This window comes from Coregonus clupeaformis, chromosome 4 (genome assembly GCF_020615455.1).
Source record: "Coregonus clupeaformis isolate EN_2021a chromosome 4, ASM2061545v1, whole genome shotgun sequence".
NCBI lineage: Eukaryota > Metazoa > Chordata > Actinopteri > Salmoniformes > Salmonidae > Coregonus > Coregonus clupeaformis.
Window position 1 is genome coordinate 8440203 of NC_059195.1, and position 21885 is coordinate 8462087.

At 45.0% G+C, this 21885-nt stretch overlaps 1 protein-coding gene across 3 annotated transcripts in view; it reads left to right on the forward strand.

Annotated features, from left to right (window-relative positions):
* Positions 1 to 11: 11 nt before the first annotated feature.
* The window catches only part of LOC121551401 (ubiquitin carboxyl-terminal hydrolase 37-like), a 32063-nt gene continuing 10189 nt past the window's right edge, over positions 12 to 21885 (forward strand). Inside the window, exons 1-13 of one of the 3 annotated variants that reach the window (XM_041864036.1) lie at positions 12 to 177; positions 7089 to 7290; positions 11021 to 11186; positions 11295 to 11383; positions 11483 to 11598; positions 12006 to 12083; positions 12378 to 12466; positions 12558 to 12651; positions 12778 to 12933; positions 17792 to 17923; positions 18351 to 18474; positions 18556 to 18773; positions 19009 to 19126. In XM_041864036.1, coding sequence (XP_041719970.1) covers positions 7117 to 7290; positions 11021 to 11186; positions 11295 to 11383; positions 11483 to 11598; positions 12006 to 12083; positions 12378 to 12466; positions 12558 to 12651; positions 12778 to 12933; positions 17792 to 17923; positions 18351 to 18474; positions 18556 to 18773; positions 19009 to 19126 — 1554 coding nt within the window. In that variant the 5' untranslated portion in view covers positions 12 to 177; positions 7089 to 7116. The other 2 variants (XM_045209984.1, XM_045209982.1) reach the window with 2 other exon arrangements.

The window sequence follows — 21885 nt, forward strand, 5'->3', positions numbered from 1 at the left end:
CTAGATTTTCACATTCCCGCCATCATCGAGTAGCGGAGGAAAACGTCGTGAGGACTACACTGTCAACAACATAATACTGGGGCCACCGAATGCCGGCGAAACCAACTTACTACTCCCTGAGGACTTAAAAAATATATATAATTTAAAAGTTTAGTTTAAGGGATATTTCATTCAAAGGCAAGTGTTTTTTGTCTTGTAATTAAGTATAGGCGATTATGTTTATCTTCAAATGACAAACAAGCAAATTAGCTAGCTATATCATTATCCTTTTTAGTAGCCAGTTATCGTTAGCTACGAACAGTAACTTGCTCGTGCATGGGAAATGGCTAGACTTTTACAGCTAGCTAAATGTGCAACTATCCAATGTTGTTTTGCTGAGTTGATTGGGGGCGTCTATCTCATGTCGTAATATTCAGTTAGCCCCGTTTGTTAGCTAACTAATTAGCTACTAGGATAGTTAACGTTAGCTAGCTACTAACTAACTAGTGGCTAGCGGTGCATCACATCAGTAATCTAGCTAACAGTAGCTGACTCGCGTGTAATGTGGCTCGGTCCTCCCTGCCCCAGACAGTATCTGTGGGTTAGAGATGTCTCGCACAGGAGCTCCGATTCAAACTAATTAGACAGCTCTAAAAGCGTATTAATGTCAAAATACGTTCGTTACTCACCAAATACAGTATGGAGTTTCGCTTAGTAACTATCTATATTTACTCCCTTTACGGCCGGTATTTGAACATGAATACGCTTGCAGAGTTGTGTAACGCCTCGATCACACTGACAGTATGCATTTTGGTACACTAGGGGTGTGTATGTAAATTCAATCTGGAGTGCCAGAGCGTGTTCAGAGTGTTATCTAGACGTAAGTAAATTAATAGCGTTGTCAGATTGTCCGTTTGTAAATTCAGAGCATTTTGCTCTTGGCGCGGACACTGGACGCTCTGGCGGAGGAGTAGAGTTGATCCGAGCGTTCTGACCTTACAACGGTAGTCAAGCACCAAAGCTAGCTACTTCCAGACACATGAGAGCACACCTCACTCTGACTATTTTACTCGCCCTAGCAGAGCTGGTTAGGCAGTTTTCATGTTATCCAGCGCGTTGGTGACTGTAACTGTGCTGCTGGCAACTTTTTGCCGACGTCTACTGACACCGACCATATTCAATGGGTGTTGAGCATTAGTAAATTCGTCAGTTATTCTGCGCTCTGGCACACTCAGACGAGAGTGCTCTGAAATCAGAGTAGATAGCCAGAGTGAATTTACGAAAGCACCCTAGAAGTACATTAATTTCCAATGGAAGCTGTGTTTGCCTTGCAGCATTGGGTTGCAGTGCGTTCTGTGTGGTACATACCTTGGATTTATCGAATGTATGCGTCAAACTGTATCCGTAGACGGCTTGATAGAAGAAGTAGCAGAAGGTGAATGTTGAACTTTTGTTGCACACATTTCCAAATAATACTGCGTACCATTTTGTGCAAAATCGCTATAGGTGTGATCGAGGCATAAGCCTCATGTCCACCAAATGCATCAAATTCTTTGCGTTCCGATGGAAGTCATTCATTGTCAATGGCGCAGTCCGCAGCGCTGTGTTGGGAATGCTGCACTAGGCTGTGGTGCGTTCTGTGTACAGTATTCGTTCAATATTTTCAACTGGTGTTGTTTTACGTTGTGGTGTGGTGGTACAAACGGAAGTTCATAAATAGTCAAGCCTGTTAGCTAGCTATCTGACTACAAAGCTAACGCCTCGATCACACTGACAGCGTCATTGCGCAAAATGGTACGCAGCATCATCTGGATATGTGTGCAAAAAAAGTTCAACATTCACCTTTTGCTACCATTTCTGTCAGGCCATCTACGCAAACAGTTTGATGCATACGTTCGATAAATCGAATGTATGCACCACACAACGCACTGCAACTGCCTGTGCAACGCAATGCTGCAAGGCAAACGCAGCGTTCCATTGGAAATTAATGTACTTCTGATGTACCAAAACGCAATGATACTGTCGGTGTGATCAAGGCATAACCACTTTGCTAGATACTGTAGCTTAGCTAAGAAATTGCCAGCACTTAGCTTCCAATTTCCAGCTAATTATTTCACATTCAACTGACCAGGCAATCCATTCGTATTGGCAATTTGTCTCCATGCAGCATTTTTATCATGGAGGTCCCGGTAGCAATCAGAGCTTTGGTTGAACACTGCAGGGAACCCTTGGCGCTGACGGAAACATGGATTACCACAGAAAACACTGCTACTCCTACTGCTCTCTCCTTGTCTGACCATGTGTTCTCGCATACGCCGAGAGCATCTGGTCAGCGGGGTGGTGGCACAGGAATCCTCATCTCTCTCCCAAGTGGACATTCTCTCTTTCTCCCCTGACCCATCTGTCTATCTCCTCATTTGAATTCCATGCTGTCACAGTCACTAGCCCATTCAAGCTTAACATCCTTATCATTTATCGCCCTCCAGGTTCCCTTGGAGAGTTAATCAATGAGCTTGACGCCTTGATAAGGTCGTTTCCTGAGGATGGCTCACCCCTCACAATTCTGGGTGACTTTAACCTCCCTATGTCTACCTTTGACTCATTTCTCTCTGCCTCCTTCTTTCCACTCCTCTCCTCTTTTGACCTCACCCTCTCACCGTCCCCCCTACTCACAAGGCAGGCAATACGCTTGACCTCATCTTTACTAGATGCTGTTCTTCTACTAATCTCACTGCAACTCCCCTCCAAGTCTCTGACCACTACTTTGTATCCTTTTCTCTCTCGCTCTCCTCCAACACTACTCACTCTGCCCCTACTCAGATGGTAATGCACCGTCGCAACCTTCGCTCTCTCTCTCCCGCTACTCTCTCCTCTTCCATCCTATCATCTCTTCCCTCTGCTCAATCCTTCTCCCTTCAATCTCCTGATTCTGCCTCCTCAACCCTCCTCTCCTCCCTTTCTGCATCCTTTGACTCTATGTCCCCTATCCTCCCATCCGGCTCGGTCCTCCCCTCCTGCTCCGTGGCTTGACGACTCATTGCGAGCTCACAGAACAGGGCTCCGGGCAGCCGAGCGGAAATGGAGGAAAACTAGACTCCCTGCGGACCTGCCATCTTTTCACTCCCTCCTCTCTACATTTTCTTCCTCTGTTTCTGCTGCTAAAGCCACTTTCTACCACTCTAAATTCCAAGCATCTGCCTCTAACCCTAGGAAGCTCTTTGCCACCTTCTCCTCCCTGCTGAATCCTCCCCCCACCCCTCCTCCCTCTCTGTGGATGACTTCGTCAACCATTTTGAAAAGAAGGTTGACGACATCTGATGACACCGCTGGTCCTGCTCACACTGCCCTACCCTATGCTTTGACTTCTTTCTCCCCTCTCTCTCCAGATGAAATCTTGCGACTTGTGACGGCCGGCCGCCCAACAACCTGCCCACTTGAATCTATCCCCTCCTCTCTTCTCCAGACCATTTCCGGAGACCTTCTCCCTTACCTCACCTCGCTCATCAACTCATCCTTGACCGCTGGCTATGTCCCTTCCGTCTTCAAGAGAGCGAGAGTTGCACCCCTTCTCAAAAAACCTACACTCGATCCCTCCGACGTCAACAACTACAGACCAGTATCCCTTCTTTCTTTTCTCTCAAACTCTTGAGCGTGCTGTCTTTAGCCAACTCTCTTGCTATCTCTCTCAGAATGACCTTCTTGATCCAAACCAGTCAGGTTTCAAAACTGGTCATTCAACTGAGTCTGCTCTTCTCTTTGTCACGGAGGCTCTCCGCACTGCTAAAGCTAACTCTCTCCTCTGCTCTCGTCCTTCTAGACCTATCTGCTGCCTTTGATACTGTGAACCATCAGATCCTCCTCTCCACCCTCTCCGAGTTGGGCATCTCCGGCGCGGCTCACTCTTGGATTGCGTCCTACCTGACAGGTCGCTCCTACCAGGTGGCGTGGCGAGAATCTGTCTCCGCACCACATGCTCTCACCACTGGTGTCCCCCAGGCCTCAGTTCTAGGCCCTCTCCTATTCTCGCTATACACCAAGTCACTTGGCTCTGTCATATCCTCACATGGCCTCTCCTATCATTGCTACGCAGACGACACACAATGAATCGTCTCCTTTCCCCATTCTGATAACCAGGTGGCGAATCGCATCTCTGCATGTCTGGCAGACATGTCAGTATGGATGACGGATCACCACCTCAAGCTGAACCTCGGCAAGACGGAGCTGCTCTAACTCCCGGGGAAGGACTGCCCGTTCCATGATCTCGCCATCACGGTTGACAACTCCGTTGTGTCCTCCTCCCAGAGTGCAAAGAGTCTTGGCGTGACCCTGGACAACACCCTGTCGTTCTCCGCTAACATCAAGGCGGTGACCCGATCCTGTAGGTTCATGCTCTACAACATTCGCAGAGTACGACCCTGCCTTACACAGGAAGCGGCACAGGTCCTAATCCAGGCACTTGTCATCTCCCGTCTGGATTACTGCAACTCGCTGTTGGCTGGGCTCCCTGCCTGTGCCATTAAACCTCTACAACTCATCCAGAACGCCGCAGCCCGTCAGGTGTTCAACCTTCCCAAGTTCTCGCACGTCACCCCGCTCCTCCGCACACTCCACTGGCTTCCAGTTGAAGCTCGCATCTGCTACAAGACCATGGTGCTTGCCTACGGAGCTGTGAGGGGAACGGCACCGCCGTACCTTCAGGCTCTGATCAGTCCCTACACCCAAACGAGGGCATTGCGTTCATCCACCTCTGGCCTGCTGGCCCCCCTACCTCTGCGGAAGCACAGTTCCCGCTCAGCCCAGTCAAAACTGTTCGCTGCTCTGGCACCCCAATGGTGGAACAAGCTCCCTCACGACGCCAGGACAGCGGAGTCACTCACCACCTTCCGGAGACACTTGAAACCCCACCTCTTTAAGGAATACCTGGGATAGGATAAAGTAATCCTTCTAACCCCCCCCCCCCCCAAAAAAAATAAAAATTTGTAAAGTGGTTGTCCCACTTGCTATCATAAGGTGAATGCACCAATTTGTAAGTCGCTCTGGATAAGAGCGTCTGCTAAATGACATGAAAATGAACCCAGAGACAACGAAAATGACCACCTCCATGCTGCAAACCTTTCTGCAGCCTTGCGAAGCACATGTGCATGAAATGGACATATGGTGTAATGGGAGTTTGAATCTGAGCTTCTTGTGGGTTAGAGCGGAGACCCCTCATACTCATAGTAGACATCTCTAATGCTGCGTTTACATGGTAAGAGGCAGACTGCAAACCGCATAGCCGGGGGAAGTAGGGGTGCTGATTGGTGCTGTAGCACCACCTGAAGAAAAAAAAAATGGTGCACTGGGCCATTACTAGTCCTGTACTAGTGGACCGATATAGACGTCTGTAGCGCAGGCAACATTCTTTTTTCTGTTAAAATATTTTTACTTTTGCCATATGCCGTAGCGTTGTTTTCTACCAGATGTTGATTTGTGATGTTTATTTACTGAAATCACCATAGCAACACATACCATCGTGCTGGCTTGCTTTTGCTGTTACCGTCTTACTTGCTTTCTTGTCCCACTATGCCCACTGGTATGTTTTTTTCGTCCCTCGTCTAATAGAATATACTATGTAAGTCCACAAGGTGGCGCAGTGCCCCTCTTACATTCTTTGGGGAGATCCCTTTAGATAAGGTTGAATCTCTGAACATGGCTATTTGTCATATGCAATGGGGGCATACTTAGCTAAGCATCGTTATGCCAGTTCATAAATTATAGCTAACTAACGTTAGTTCCCCCTCTATCAAGCTATGTTGCTTGCTTGCTAGCTAAGTTTAACCAAGTGGCTAAGGATGCTTGCCATAATACACTGCAGACCAACGGGTCATGCGTGAACAATACCTTTGATTGTTGTGGATAATGCAACACTTACACTTCCCTGCCTATTAGAGCTTCCCAATAATTTACTTGCAATTCTGGGAACAAGTGAGCCCCTCCCTGATTAGGTTGAAAATGAAATTGCATCAAGCAAACCTATTTGTCAATGAACACCATGTGACCAGACATAAGCAGAACATTTCATTTTACAGCTTGGAAAATTGGCCCAGGTCACGTTCACCTGTCTGCACTGTATATTATTTAATTGATGTATTTTGGCATAGTGTTCCCTTTCAAACCAGACTTACCCATTGGACAGGAAACTGTTGGTTGCGGCAACAATGTGTTACTGGACGACTCAGTTGCTGCTCTCTTACTAGTGCTCAAAAAAATGTTTTAAATATATATATTTAAAGTGGTCTTGGGCGGTATCCAGATTGTCATACCTTCATACCAACCTTATAACATCCTGGGATATTCTGTAATACTGGCACTGAACACAAGGGGCACTATTTTCAAACCCCACTGAGCCTCTGAGATCCGAAGGTTAGCCATGCTAACATGTAAATGTAAATTCCCATAGTGAATGCAAACTAAATGCTAACGAACGCATTGCGAACATTTTATACTGTCTCTGACCTAATCTATTTGCAGGACAGACATCCCAGCTCAAAGTTATACAAGTATCTTAAAAATGCTACTCAGTTTGCTGCATGCACAAAACAAATATTTGACAGCAAGGCTCTTGATCCAGGTTGGGATTCTCTGCTGTTACCAAGCAAAGCTTGATTTTGCAAGAAGCTAGATGGCTAACTAGCTACTAAATTAGCAAACCAAATGCACACCTGCAGAACATTTAGCACCTTTTAGACAGTTAACTTATAAGATATCTAGCTGGCAAAATTCCATACTGTAACTAGATCACCTGGCATGTGCTGCACATCAGACAGTAAGTGACTCACAAGGCTCCGGTCTCTCGTCGTTGTGTGCTTGTAAACAAATCCAACGTGACTGAGGACTACTGGTAATCTTTATCTCCTATCGTATTGCTGAAGTTGACTGCAGGTATTTACTTAAGTAGCTACAAATATTCAAAATGTATAATTACAAAAATCAATAAATAAATCGTTTTGACGGTATTGAAAAGCCATCCCGTGGCAATTTCCAAATACCCCGGTATACAGTATACCGCCCAAGCCTAATTTAAATAATATGTCCTTGTTTGCACAAAATCTACTTTTCCCTTCCATTAGGTTTATTTGGAGAGCCTGACAGTCACCAATGGCAGCCGCAGTGCCCAAGCTCTCCAGCGGTAGCGTTGTCAAAATACGCTACAACAGCATAGACGTGGGCACCACTCGATGGAAGGAGGGGACCTTTGAGGTTCTTGAGAAAGATAACAAAGTCAACCTGTGCCTGAAGTTCAATGCCGGTGGTGCTCTCAAAAGTTTCCAGGTAATAGTTTTCCCTATGTGTGCTCATTCACCTAACAAAATGGCATGATTACATTGGACTTAAAAAGCTGAGATATTGTATGTTAATACTGTCTTTTAAGGTATATGTTAGGGATGTAACGATTCACCGATACACATCGGTCCCTGATTCAAATGTACAGTGCATTCGGAATGTATTCTCACCCCTTGACTTTTTCCACATTTTGTCATGTTACAGCCTTATTCTAAAATTGATTAAATAAAAATGTTTCCTCATCAATCTACACACTACCCCATAATGACAAAGCGAAAACAGTTTTTTTTGAAATGTTAGCAAATGTATTACAAATAAACAACACATACCTTATTTACATAAGTAATCAGACCCTTTGCTATGAGACTTGAAATTGAGCGCAGGTGCATCCTGTTTCCATTGATCATCCTTGATGTTTCTACAATTTGATTGGAGTCCACCTGTGGTAAATTCAATTGATTGGACATGATTTGGAAAGGCACACGCCTGTCTATTTAAGATCCCACAGTTGACAGTGCATGTCAGAGCAAAAACCAAGCCATGAGGTCGAAGGAATTGTCCATAGAGCTCCGAGACAGGATTGTGTTGAGGCAGGGATCTGGGGAAGGGTACCAAAACATTTCTGCAGCATCGAAGGTCCCGAAGAACACAGTGGCCTCCATCATTCTTAAATGGAAGAAGTCTGGAACTACCAAGAGTCTTCCTAGAGCTGGCCGCCCAGCCAAATTGAGAAATCGGGGTAGAAGGGCCTTGGTCAGGGAGGTGACCAAGAACCCGATGGTCACTCTGACAGAGCTCCAGAGTTCCTCTGTGGAGATGGGAGAACCTTCCAGAAGGACAACCATCTCTGCAGCACTCCACCAATCAGGCCTTTATGGTAGAGTGGCCAGACGGAAGCCACTCCTCAGTAAATGACAGCCCGCATGGAGTTTGCCAAAAGGCACCTAAAGGACCCATGAGAAACAAGATTCTCTGGTCTGATGAAACTAAAATGGAACTCTTTGGCCTGAATGCCAAGCGTCACGTCTGGAGGAAACCTGGCACCATCGCTACGATGAAGCATGGTTGTGGTAGCATCATGCTGTGGGGATGTTTTTCAGCGGCAGGGACTGGGAGACTAGTCAGGATTGAGGAGAGAGATTAATGGATCAAAGTACAGAGAGATCCTTAATGAAAACCTGCTCCAGAGTGCTCAGGACCTCCGACTGGGGCGCAGGTTCACCTTCCAACAGGACAACAACCCGAAGCACACAGACAAGACAACGCAGGAGATGCTTCGGGACAAGTCTCTGAGTGGCCCAGCCAGAGCCCGTACATGAACCCGATCAACCATCTCTGGAGAGACCTAAAAATAGCTGTGCAGCGACGCTCCCCATCCAACTTGACAGAGCCAGGAACAGGCTGCCTACCTCATTTTATTTAACCTTTATTTAACCAGATAACCCAGTTGAGAACAAGTTCTCATTTACAACTGCGACCTGGCCAAGATAAAGCAGTGCGATAAAAAACAACACAGAGTTACATATGGGGTAAACAAAACAAAGTCAAAAATATAACAGAAAATGTATACAGTGTGCAAATGTAGCAAGTTATGGAGGTAAGGCAATAAATAGGCCATAGTGCAAAATAATTACAATTTAGTATTAACACTGGAATGATAGATGTGCAAGAGATGATGTGCAAATAGAGATACTGGGGTGCAAATGAGCAAAATAAATAACAATATGGGGATGAGGTAGTTGGGTGGGTCTTTGGTCAGCGCTTGAAGGTGGGCACAGTTTGCTATTTTACTAGGTTACTGATATTGCCTGGGGTTGTTCAGCATGCAAAATGACTTGTAGATCAATGACTGAACACAGCTACACTACCGGTCAAAAGTTTTAGAACACCTACTCATTCAAGGGTTTTTCTTTATTTTTACTATTTTCTACATTGTATAATAATAGTGAAGACATCAAAACTATGAAATAACACATGGAATCATGTAGTAACCAAAACAGTGTTAAACAAATCAAAATATATTTTATATTTTGAGATTCTTCAAATAGCCACCCTTTGCCTTGATGACAGCTTTGCACACTCTTGGCATTCTCTCAACGAGCTTCATGAGGTAGTCACCTGGAATGTGTTTCAATTAACAGGTGTGCCTTCTTAAAAGTTAATTTGTGGAATTTCTTTCCTTAATGCGTTTGAGCCAATCAGTTGTGTTGTGACAAGGTAGGGGGGGTATACAGAAGATATCCCTATTTGGTAAAAGATCAAGTCCATATTATGGCAAGAACAGCTCAAATAAGCAAAGCGAAACAACAGTCCATCATTACTTTAATACAATGAAGTTCTGTCAATACAGAACATTTCAAGAACTTTGAAAGTTTCTTCAAGTGCAGACACAAAAACCATAAAGCGCTATGATTAAACTGGCTCTCATGAGGACCACCACAGGAATGGAAGACCCAGAGTTACCTCTGCTGCAGAGGATAAGTTCACTAGATTTACCAGCCTCAGAAATTGCAGGCCAAATAAATGCTTCACAGAGTTGAAGTAACGGACACATCTCCACATCAACTGTTCAGAGGAGACTGTGTGAATTAGGCATTCATGGTCGAATTGCTGCAAAGAACCACTATTAAAGGACACCAATAAGAAGGTACTTGTTTGAGCCAAGAAACACGAGCAATGGACATTAGACCGGTGGAAATTTGTCCTTTGGTCTGAAATCTGAGATTTTTGGTTCCAACCTTGAACGGATGATCTCTGCATGTGTATTACCCACCGTAAAGCGTGGAGGAGGTGGTGTTATGGTGTGGGGGTGCTTTGCTGGTGACACTGTCTGTGATTTATTTAGAATTCAAGGCACACTTAACCAGCATGGCTACCACAGCATTCTGCAGTGATACGCCATCCCATCTGGTTTGGGCTTAGTGGGACTATCATTTGTTTTTCAACAGGATAATGACTCAACACACCTCCAGGCTGTGTAAGGGCTATTTTACCAAGAAGGAGAGTGATGGAGTGCTGCATCAGATGACCTGGCCTCCACAATCCCCCGACCTCAACCAAATTGAGATGGTTTGGGATGAGTCGGAATGCAGAGTGAAGGAAAAGCAGCCAACAAGTGCTCAGCATATGTGAGAATACTTTTGGAAAAGCATTCCAGTTGAAGCTGGTTGAGAGAATGCCAAGAGTGCGCAAAGCTGTCAACAAGGCAAAGGGTGGCTATTTGAAGAATCTCAATTATAAAATATATTTTGATTTGTTTAACACCTTTTTTGGGTACTACATGATTCCATATGTGTTATTTCGTAGGTTTGATGTCTTCACTATTATTCTACAACGTAGAAAATAGTAAAAATGAAAGAAAAACCCTTGAATGACTAGGTGTTCTAAAACATTTGACCGGTAGTATACATGCAGTTCATCACTGAAGGAGAGGACACATCGGTTGTCACAAAATATGAGGTATTTTCGGAAGGTGGAAAGAATGTTATATGAGCAAAACATTTTTATGAACCGACGATTCTTAACTTTTGAATCGATTTTCTGACCGATGCATGCTACTTTTGGATCGTTTGGGGTCTCTTGGACCGATGCACTTGTATCATTGATGCCCCTCGGTGAAACGTAACATCCCTAATCGGAGCCCATGTATCAAATCGTCTTGAAAGGGAAAGATGCACATCTCTAGTATATGTTGATTTATATGTGTCTATGCTTTCAGCTCAACCATAATGTGAAGAAAGTCGTGATGCAGACCATGCACACTATGAAACGAATTGTGGTGTCTCTTAAGGATGGCAGCGTAGTCACCCTTGAGAGAATTCCCACTGCTGTGGCTGAGAAAATGAAAGAATACCTTGAGAAGCTGAAGCAGGGAAAACCAACAGGTAACAATCTATTGGAACTTGTAGATCATTAACTGTTTCAAAGAAGTTGCATGATTTACTGTGGAACTGGTGTCCTTCTGTTAGACAATAAGTGTTGTTTTCTTGTAGTTCTAAAGACTTCCCAGGGAAGTGCAAGCTTCAGTGTGCTCGGGAATCGATCCGTAAAGAATGAGATTAGCCCACCTGGAGAACGACAGGTAAAGAGTTGCTGTAAGAAAGTACTTGTCATTTACAACCACTCTGCTCCTGGTTTTTGCTTTTCTGAAAAGCTTACTTAAACTCTGGCTCTGTTTCAGACAACACCCAGACGACCCAGTGTGGACAACAGGGAGGAGACGACGCCCCGCAAGCCCCTGGGCAGCCCCAGCAGAGTGACCTCCACACCTTCCCGCAGTGGGCTGTCTGAGAACAGGTAGGCAAGCCAACACACCAACCATCCAGGTAGATAAAGTATCACACACTGGCTGCGTCCTGATTCTACACTCATACTTTCCCCCCCTTATTGATTGATAAGGATTGGACTGGTTTTATGAATATGGTAAAACTCAGTTAAGTCATGCTTGCGCCAATCCAATGCTTTTAAATTCACGAGGGGCTGTGAACGAGTGCATACTTCTGGGTGAGCGGTAGAGAATCCCAACGCAACCTCTTCCAGCACTCTCCTGCCTCGCTAGCCTCTCCCCTGAGATTGCATTTCTTCATTTGACAGTGGCTTTAGTCTTCGTGTGTTCATTGGTTTCATAACCACTCTTAAAGGGACATTTCAAAGTGTGTCTACTTCATATTCATCATCATCAGAACCATCTTTTGCCCCTTAAGGATTGAGAAGAGGAAGAGACACCTCACCTCTGACAGTGACCTGACTGAGGACTACCCCAAGGAGAATGACTCATCCAGGTATGACAATGTTACTTTACCAAGCAAAGGGTTGATTTCACCTCTCTTCCTGTCAATTTAGGCTTGTGTCAAATGGCGGCTTGGGGGATTCTAGCGGGGGGGGTCTTCCTTGAAATTATACATTTTATTTATTTTTTACAGTGGCGGCCATGATTTAGCAGCGCGGTTTGGCGTAAAGGGGAAACTGCCATTACTACAGATCAAAGCTTTTTGACCAAATTTGCTGTTGCTGCATTTTGCCTTTGTAGGGCAGAGTTGTGCACCAGTGAATTTAAACTGTTTCTTGTATCTCAGCAACAACAAGACCATGTCGGACCCCTCCAGGAAGTTTCTGCTGAGCTGCAAAGACAAGCTGAAACAGGCAGAGGAGAACCGCTGCTCAGGTAAGCCCTCGTCAGACTGAGATGACCTTCTCCAGACTAGAACAGTGCCGTCTCTAGTCGCCCTGTGATAACTGTCTACCTTCCCCACCAGTTTTAATGGTCCCAGCGCCACTTCAGCCCACGTCATTCTACAGCAGCCGATCAGTGACCAAAGACTACTCCATGAGTCACTCCTTTCTAGACAGGTACGTTTTTTTTTTTTTCACCTTAATTTAACCTGGTTGTCCCATGGATGTTAAGAGAACATTTGTATGCATCATTAAGATGCTGCCACACCTTGAGTTCTTCAACATTTGTCATCCCCTCCGCAGGCCATCCAGTACATCCCCGACCACCTCGGCTAAGAGAAGTCTCATGTTACCCAATCACTCGACCCCCTTCAAGAAAGTGCGCCCCACGCTGGACTACGGTGGCTGGAACAAGCCGAGACCATCCACTCTGGCCCAGCCCCAGCCTCCACTGCAAGGGTAAGGAGACATCCCAGGGTTATACTGATGATTCTAAAGTTAACCTCCGTGGTCAATGAGGGGCTTTTCTAGTGCTCCCCAACTACCAGAAATGTGTGATTTACTAGATCAGTTAATGGTCATTATGAATGTGCCATATGGCTGACCCCAATTAGTCGATTGTTTGGTCGATAGGCTGTTGGTCGACCAAGATTTTTTTTCTGTCGAGCAGTTCCAAATATATATTTTTTTATGGCACACGAGACACATGGCTTATTCGCGCCCATCTCAGTGAAGTAATCCATTATGGACGCCGAGACTAATTAATTGCGAGGCCAAGGGGATGGCACAGTCCAAGAAGAAGGGGAGTGTGGCTAAGATGCACAATGCACGTCTCTCTCCAGAATGTGCTCTCTCCTGCCAATTTGTACACATTCATTGTTTCATAACTTCATTATGTGAATTGTTTGCGGTTGATTGTTAGTGTCTTATCAATTCCCCATTACATATGTCACCAGTAGTACATTTACCGTTAATTCCTATAATTAGTTTGGTTATGGTAATTTCTGTTAATGCATTCAATATATTATTATATTTTGAGAGAATGCCAAGAGTGTGCAAAGCTGTCATCAAGGCAAAGGGTGGCTATTTGAAGAATCTCAAATATAAAATATATTTTGATTTGTTTAACACTTTTTTGGTTACTACATGATTCCATATGTGTTATTTCATAGTTTTGATGTCTTCACTAGTATTCTACAATGTAGAAAATAGTAAAAAATAAAGAAAAACCCTGGAATGAGTAGGTGTGTCAACTTTTGACTGGTACTGTAAGTATTCAGACCCTTTGCTATGAGACTCAAAACTGAGCTCAGATGCATCCTGTTTCCATTGATCATCCTTGATGTTTCTACAACTTGATTAGAGTCCACCTGTGGTAAATTCAATTGATTGGACATGATTTGGAAAGGCGCACACACCTGTCTATATAAGATCCCACAGTTGACAGTGCATGTCAGAGCAAAAACCAAGCCATGAGGTCGAAGGAATTGTCTGTAGAGCTCCTAGACAGGATTGTGTCTCGGCAGAGATCTGGGGAAGGGAACCAAACAATTCTGCAGCATTGAAGGTCCCTAAGAACCCAGTGGCCTCCATTTTTAAATGGAAGAAGTTTGGAACCACCAAGACTCTTCCTAGAGCTGGCTGCCCGGCCAAACTGAGCAATCGGAGGAGAAGGACCTTGATCAGGAAGGTGACCAAGAACCCGATGATCACTCTGACAGAGCTCTAGAGTTCCTCTGTGGAGATGGTTGTCCTTCTGGAAGGTTCTCCCATCTCTGCTGCACTTCACCAATCAGGCCTTTATGGTAGAGTGGCCAGATGGAAGCCACTCCTCAGTAAAAGGCACATGACAGCCCACTTGGAGTTTTCCAAAAGGCACCTAAAAACTCTCAAATCAAATCATTATTTTCCACATGCGCCGAATACAACAGGTGTAGACATTACAGTGAAATGCTTACTTAAAGCCCTTAACCAACAATGCATTTATTTCTTAATAAAAAAGTAAAATAAAACAACAACAACAAAAAAGTGTTGAGAGAAAAAAGAGCAGAAGTAAAATAACAGTAGGTAGGCTATATACAGGGGGGTACCGGTGCAGAGTCAATGTGCGGGGGCACCGGCTAGTTGAGGTAATATGTACATGTGGGTAGCGTTAAAGTGACTGCATAAATAATTAACAGAGTAGCAGCAGCGTAAAAAGATGGGGTGGGGGTGCAAATAGTCCGGGTAGCCATGATTAGCTGTTCAGGAGTCTTATGGCTTGGGGGTAGAAGCTGTTGAGAAGCCTTTTGGACCTAGACTTGGCGCTCCGGTACCGCTTGCCGTGCGGTAGCAGAGAGAACAGTCTATGACTAGGGTGGCTGGAGTCTTTGACAATTTTGAGGGCCTTCCTCTGACACCGCCTGGTATAGAGGTCCTGGATGGCAGGAAGCTTTGCCCCAGTGATGTACTGGGCCGTACGCACTACCCTCTGTAGTGCCTTGCGGTCGGAGGCCGAGCAGTTGCCATACCAGGCGGTGATGCAACCAGTCAGGATGCTCTCTGGTGCAGCTGTATAACTTTTTGAGGATCTGAGGACCCATGCCAAATCTTTTCAGTCTCCTGAGGGTGAATAGGCTTTGTCGTGCCCTCTTCACGACTGTCTTGGTGTGTTAGGACCATGATAGTTCGTTGGTGATGTGGACACCAAGGAACTTGAAGCGCTCAACCTGTTCCACTACAGCCCCGTCGATGAGAATGGGGGCGTGCTCAGTCCTCTTTTTTTTCCTGTAGTCCACAATCATCTCCTTTGTCTTGGTCACGTTGAGGGAGAGGTTGTTATCCTGGCACCACATGGCCAGGTCTCTGACCTCCTCCCTATAGGCTGTCTCATCGTTGTCGGTGATCAAGCCTACCACTGTTGTGTCGTCGGCAAACTTAATGATGGTGTTGGAGTCGTGCCTGGCCATGCAGTCATGGGTGAACAGGGAGTACAGGAGGGGACTGAGCACGCACCCCTGAGGGGCCCCCGTGTTGAGGATCAGCGTGGCAGATGTGTTGTTACCTACCCTTACCACCTCGGGGCGGCACGTCAGGAAGTCCAGGATCCAGTTGCAGAGAGAGGTGTTTAGTCCCAGGATCCTTAGCTTAGTGATGAGCTTTGAGGGCACTATGGTGTTGAACGCTGAGCTGTAGTCAATGAATAGCATTCTCAAGTAGGTGTTCCTCTTGTCCAGGTGGGAAAGGGCAGTGTGGAGTGCAATAGAGATTGCATCATCTGTGGATCTGTTGGGGTGGTATGCAAATTGGAGTGGGTCTAGGGTGTCTGGGATAATGGTGTTGATGTGAGCCATGACCAGCCTTTCAAAGCACTTCATGGCTACAGACGTCAGTGGTACGGGTCGGTAGTCATTTAGGCAGGTTATCTTAGTGTCCTTGGGCATGGGAACTATGGTGGTCTGCTTGAAACATGTTGGTATTGTGTGTCGATTTGAGGGAAACAACAATTTAATTAATTTTAGAATAAGGCTGTAACCTAACAAAATTTGGAAAAGATCAAGGGGTCTTTCCGAAGGCACTGTATATCATGAGCTTTCTTATATATCCCAGATATAGGACAAACACTTCAAAACCTTGTTTCTTATGATTTATTTTTTGACTCTCTTTGCCATTTATGGATGTGTTACTCAATGCAGTTCTCTGGGCTAAATTCAAGATTTCATCAAATATAAAAATATGAAAAATGTTAGGATACCTAAAGGGGCCCTTTAAAATTCAAAATCAAATAGCTAAATCATCCATAGTGTGACCATCTTAAACCAATTCCATATGTCAATTCCCCCCGCCCCACTAACAGCTTACAGACGGTAGGCAATTAAGGTCACAGTTATGAAAACTTAGGACACTAAAGAGGCCTTTCTGCTGACTCTGAAAAACACCAAAAGAAAGATGCCCAGGGTCCCTGCTCATCTCCGTGAACGTGCCTTAGGCATGCTGCAAGGAGGCATGAGGACTGCAGATGTGGCCAGGGCAATACATTGCAATTTCCATACTGTGAGACGCCTAAGCGCTACAGGGAGACAGGATGGACAGCTGATCGTCCTCGCAGTGGCAGGCCACGGGTAACAGCACCTGCACAGGATCGGTACATCCGAACATCACACCTGCGGGACAGGTACAGGATGGCAACAACAACTGCCCGAGTTACACCAGGAACGCACAATCCCTCCATCAGTGCTCAGACTGTCTGCAATAGGCTGAGAGAGGCTGGACTGAGGGCTTGTAGGCCTGTTGTAAGGCAGGTCCTCACCAGACATCACCGGCAACAACGTTGCCTATGGGCACAAACCCACCGTTACTGGACCAGACAGGACTGGCAAAAAGTGCTCTTCACTGACGAGTCGCGGTTTTGTCTCACCTGGGGTGATGGTCGGATTCACGTTTATCGTCGAATGAGCGTTACACCGAGGCCTGTACTCTGGAGCGGGATCGATTTGGAGGTGGAAGGTACGTCATGGTCTGGGGCGGTGTGTCACAGCATCATCGGACTGAGCTTGTTGTCATTGCAGGCAATCTCAACGCTGTGCGTTACAGGAAAGACATCCTCTTCCCTCATGTGGTACCCTTCCTGCAGGCTCATCCTGACATGAACCTCCAGCATGACAATGCCACCAGCCATACTGCTCGTTCTGTGCGTGATTTCCTGCAAGACAGGAATGTCAGTGTTCTGCCATGGCCAGCGAAGAGCCCGGATCTCAAGCCCATTAGCACGTCTGGGACCTGTTGGATCGGCGGGTAAAGGCTAGGGCCATTCCCCCAGAAATGTCAGGGAACTTGCAGGTGCCTTGGTAGAAGAGTGGGGTAACATCTCACAGCAAGAACTGGCAAATCTGGTGCAGTCCATGAGGAGGAGATGCACTGCAGTACTTAATGCAGCTGGTGGCCACACCAGATACTGACTGTTACTTTTGATTTTGACCCCCCCCTTGTTTAGGGACACATTATTCAATTTCTGTGGAACTTGTTCAGTTTATGGCTGTTGTTGAATCTTATGTTCATTCAAATATTTACACATGTTAAGTTTGCTGAAAATAAACGCAGTTGACAGTGAGAGGACGTTTCTTTTTTGCTGAGTTTAGTTGATTTTATTAAAACACACAGGGTGTGTCCAATATGGACAGAGACATTTCGGTTGACCAAGATTCTTTTTTTTGTCGCTTACAGCCCTAATGTGCCGAAACAGACACTTTCAATTGAAAACATGTATTTTCTCCAGTGGTTGTAGTGGTGGTACAGAAATGGAGTATGACTTTAATTTTCTCTAACCTCTTTGCTGCAGATTCTCCAACCTGGGCAACACATGTTACATGAACGCCATCCTGCAGTCTCTCTTCAGCCTGCCGTCGTTCTCCAATGACCTGCTGAAGCAGGGAATCCCATGGAAGAAGGTCCCCTCCAACGCCTTGCTCAGGTAGCCTACTGTTACACTGCAGTCACCCTCTTTTACATTTTAGTCATTTAGCAGATGCTCTTATCCAGAGTGACTTACATTAGTGAGTGCACACATTTTTGTACTGGTCCCCCGTGGGAATCGAACCTACAACCCTGGCGTTGCAAGCATCATGCTCTACCAACTGAACTACACAACTAACCCCAGAACTGAGTATAGGAAACTGTCACTCGTTCGATCAATTCCTCAACTGTCATCTTGTTTCTCTTCCTCTTAAACACTGTTGAAAATATTTCCACTTTTACAAGGGATGCACCCTTTTAAAAGCTTTTTTTGTTTAGATGGCTTAGTGATTTCATGGCTATGACTCGATATTTCTCAAACTGCTCAGCTGACTTGTGTACCTGCCCTGCACCCTCACTGACCCGCCTCTCTGTTGTGCGTGCAGACGTTTTGCCCACTTGCTGGCCAAGAAGGACATCTCGTGCCCCGAGGTAAAGAAAGACCTGCTGAGGAGAGTGAAAAGTGCCATCTCCTCCACGGCCGAGCGCTTCTCTGGATACATGCAGAACGTAAGACCTACAATATTTGCACCACAACCAATTTGGCTCTTTTGTGGCTCTGTATACTAACCCCCCCCTCCCTCCCTCCAGGACGCCCATGAGTTCCTGAGCCAGTGCCTGGACCAGCTGAAGGAGGACATGGAGAAGGTGAACAAGAGCTGGAAGAGCGACTCAGCGGCGTGGGACGAGCCCCCCCAGCAGGCGGCCGCAGTCAGGCCTGGGGAGGAGGCGGACACCTCACGCACCTACACCTGTCCCGTGGTGGTCAACATGGAGTTTGAGGTGCAGCACACCATCACCTGCAAAGGGTGAGTGAGTCATCCCCTTCTCAGACTGTGGATTTCTGGGTGGTACATCTCTTCCCTGATGGTGAATAAAATAATGGATGTGTGTTAGACGTCAAAGATTTAGCTTTTAAGAGTCCATTCCTTTAGCCTTTGTGGTATTACCTTTCCTAAGCATATGAAGTTGTCATAAAGACAGACTGAATGTCATTAATAACAAATCATAACAAAGGTTGTGCTATTGTGTGTGTGGTTTCAGCTGTGGAGAAGTGGTGACCAAGCGGGAGCAGTTCAACGACCTGTCCATTGACCTGCCTCGCAGGAAGAAGACCATCCCTCTCCGGTCCATCCAGGACTCTCTGGACCTCTTCTTCAGGGTGTGTGTCCACTGTCCCCACAAACCACCAATCCTATGTCCCCACAAACCACAAGGCTAGCTCCTGTCCAAATATACTGTATATCAACTAGGGCTGTGGCGGTCATGAAATTTCGTCAGCCGGGGATTGTCAAGCAAATAACTGCCAGTCTCACGGTAATTGACCGTTCATTAACAAACGCATTTAGCATCTCCTGGCTTCCACCAATAGCCTACAAGCCACTTATGCAGACCTTTTGGAAAACATCTACATTTAAAAAAGTATAATAAATCCATGTAATATAGCCTTCACCTTCACAATAAATCCATGATTTATTTTAGACATGTCTAAAGAAATTATATGAAGAAAATGTAGTCTATTTCAGAAGAACAGAATAGCATACTCTTGAGTTGTCCTTATATTAGGTCCTGATCTGGCTATGCGATATGGCTGTGGGCTATGCTCATTTAGCAGACCAGATTTGTTTAGAATTCCGTGGCATTATTTTATAGTATGAAGAATATAATTGAACAAAGCTGAATAAAATTAGAAAGGATATTTTCTCCAAACGATTTGAGGGAGTGCGCACATGCGGCTATTCTGTGTTGAGCGGTTAACAAAGAAACAGGTACTCCTGTATGCTTCATTTAGAGTTATTTATTTAACTTTAGTTGTGATACAAATGTTGGGCTATATGTTTTTAATTTCCTTCTCCCTGCGTGCTCCGAAGCACTTCTCACTCGCATGGCTATCTGTCACATGATCAGGTCTTTCTCACAGGCTACAAGTGAAGACAGACACATTGGGGGCGCGCGTGAAGATATTGGAAGAACTGTCCACATTTACTTTTCGTCAGCCAACAAGATGAGTATGCCTAATGAACAGCAAAAGCACTAGCCTATGTCAATCTACTATCCCCCATAGTACAAAAGTTGACCTATTCTGTGCGAGAAATAAAATATTACAAACATAGTCTGGGACAGTTGTGAGATGCGATAGATCTCAAATTAATACAACCACTACCATCAAAAAACATTTTTTACGCAATGAGGCTGACGCAACAGATCAGAACGTTTAGCTTAAAATGTTGATAAACTATTAGTCTATTTCTTCACATCATAAGCACAGCAATACGCACATGGCAGTAGGCTATAAGCAGGAATGTTCCATTAGCAGAAAACACCATTATCAAAAGTGACCGCAAATGCTATTATGCATGTAATGCTTTTATTATAAAGGTGCATTTTTATGGTGAAAATTGTCTTCCCCAAACTTGAAACTCTCACTGCGTATGTATGCCAGTTAGGCTCTACACCAGGGTTTCCCAACCCTGTTCCTGGAGAGCTACCCTCCTGTAGGTTTTCGCTCCAACCCCAGGTGTGGCTAACTTGATTAATCTTATCAACCTGCTAATTATTAGAATCAGGTGTGCTAGATTAGGGTTGGAGCAAAAACCTACAGGACAGTAGCTGTCCAGGAACAGGGTTGGGCAGTCCTGCTCTACACCCATTGTAAAGCGGATTAATGTGCTTAATTTTAGTTATTTGGCCACTTTAGTTGTGATACAAACTTTACCAAACATATAGACCTATGGGCTAGGATACATGAGGTGTGGGACTGATTTGAAAAAGTCGCAGAAAAACGGGATGCATTGTTTCTTTCCTTACGCTGGGCGTCATTCACAAGTGATTAATATATAATTCACAATTGATAGGCTAATATTGTCACCCATCAGACTATTCTTGATTTAATCTTGTCTTCACATATACTAAATAAAATGTGAAATTTGTTTTGATTTAGAATGGACCATTATCAAGCACCTGTCTCGAAACAGGGGCGGGGGAAAAAATACATGTCATCTATGCATTTAAATAGCAAATGGAGGACGCTTTTGACCGTGGTTCATTTTCATGCCAGCCAGGTAGGCTATACTCCTGTTGTAAAGACAAGCAATGTGCTTAATATTAGGGAAGTTGAGATATAAATATAGTAGGCCTAGCCTATAGAAAGCTGATGGGATCCTGCTCTTTTTAAAGAAGCCATCACTCTGTTTTCTAGCGCAATTGCATAGCCTATAGAAATGTTGTGCAACATGAGCTCATGGGCTCTCATGAAGTGTTTGGTTAGATTTTCGATCACATTTGCATTGATGTTAGTGATTAGAGGGACAATAGAGTGCTGAGTACCAGGCAGTTAGCAAGTTTGGTAGGCTACTAATGACCATCAGCAGCATCAGAGCTTGGAGATGCCTAATTACCGTGACTAAACGTGGAATTTGACTGCCTTCATGACTCATGACCTCCTGTGTGGCAGTAATACGGTGACCCCAACTTTTTTATATATACAGTGGGGGAAAAAAGTATTTAGTCAGCCACCAATTGTGCAAGTTCTCCCACTTAAAAAGATGAGAGAGGCCTGTAATTTTCATCATAGGTACACATCAACTATGTCAGACAAAATGAGAAAAAAAATCCAGAAAATCACATTGTAGGATTTTTTATGAATTTATTTGCAAATTATGGTGGAAAATAAGTATTTGGTCACCTACAAACAAGCAAGATTTCTGGCTCTCACAGACCTGTAACTTCTTCTTTAAGAGGATCCTCTGTCCTCCACTCGTTACCTGTATTAATGGCACCTGTTTGAACTTGTTATCAGTATAAAAGACACCTGTCCACAACCTCAAACAGTCACACTCCAAACTCCAATATGGCCAAGACCAAAGAGCTGTCAAAGGACACCAGAAACAAAATTGTAGACCTGCACCAGGCTGGGAAGAC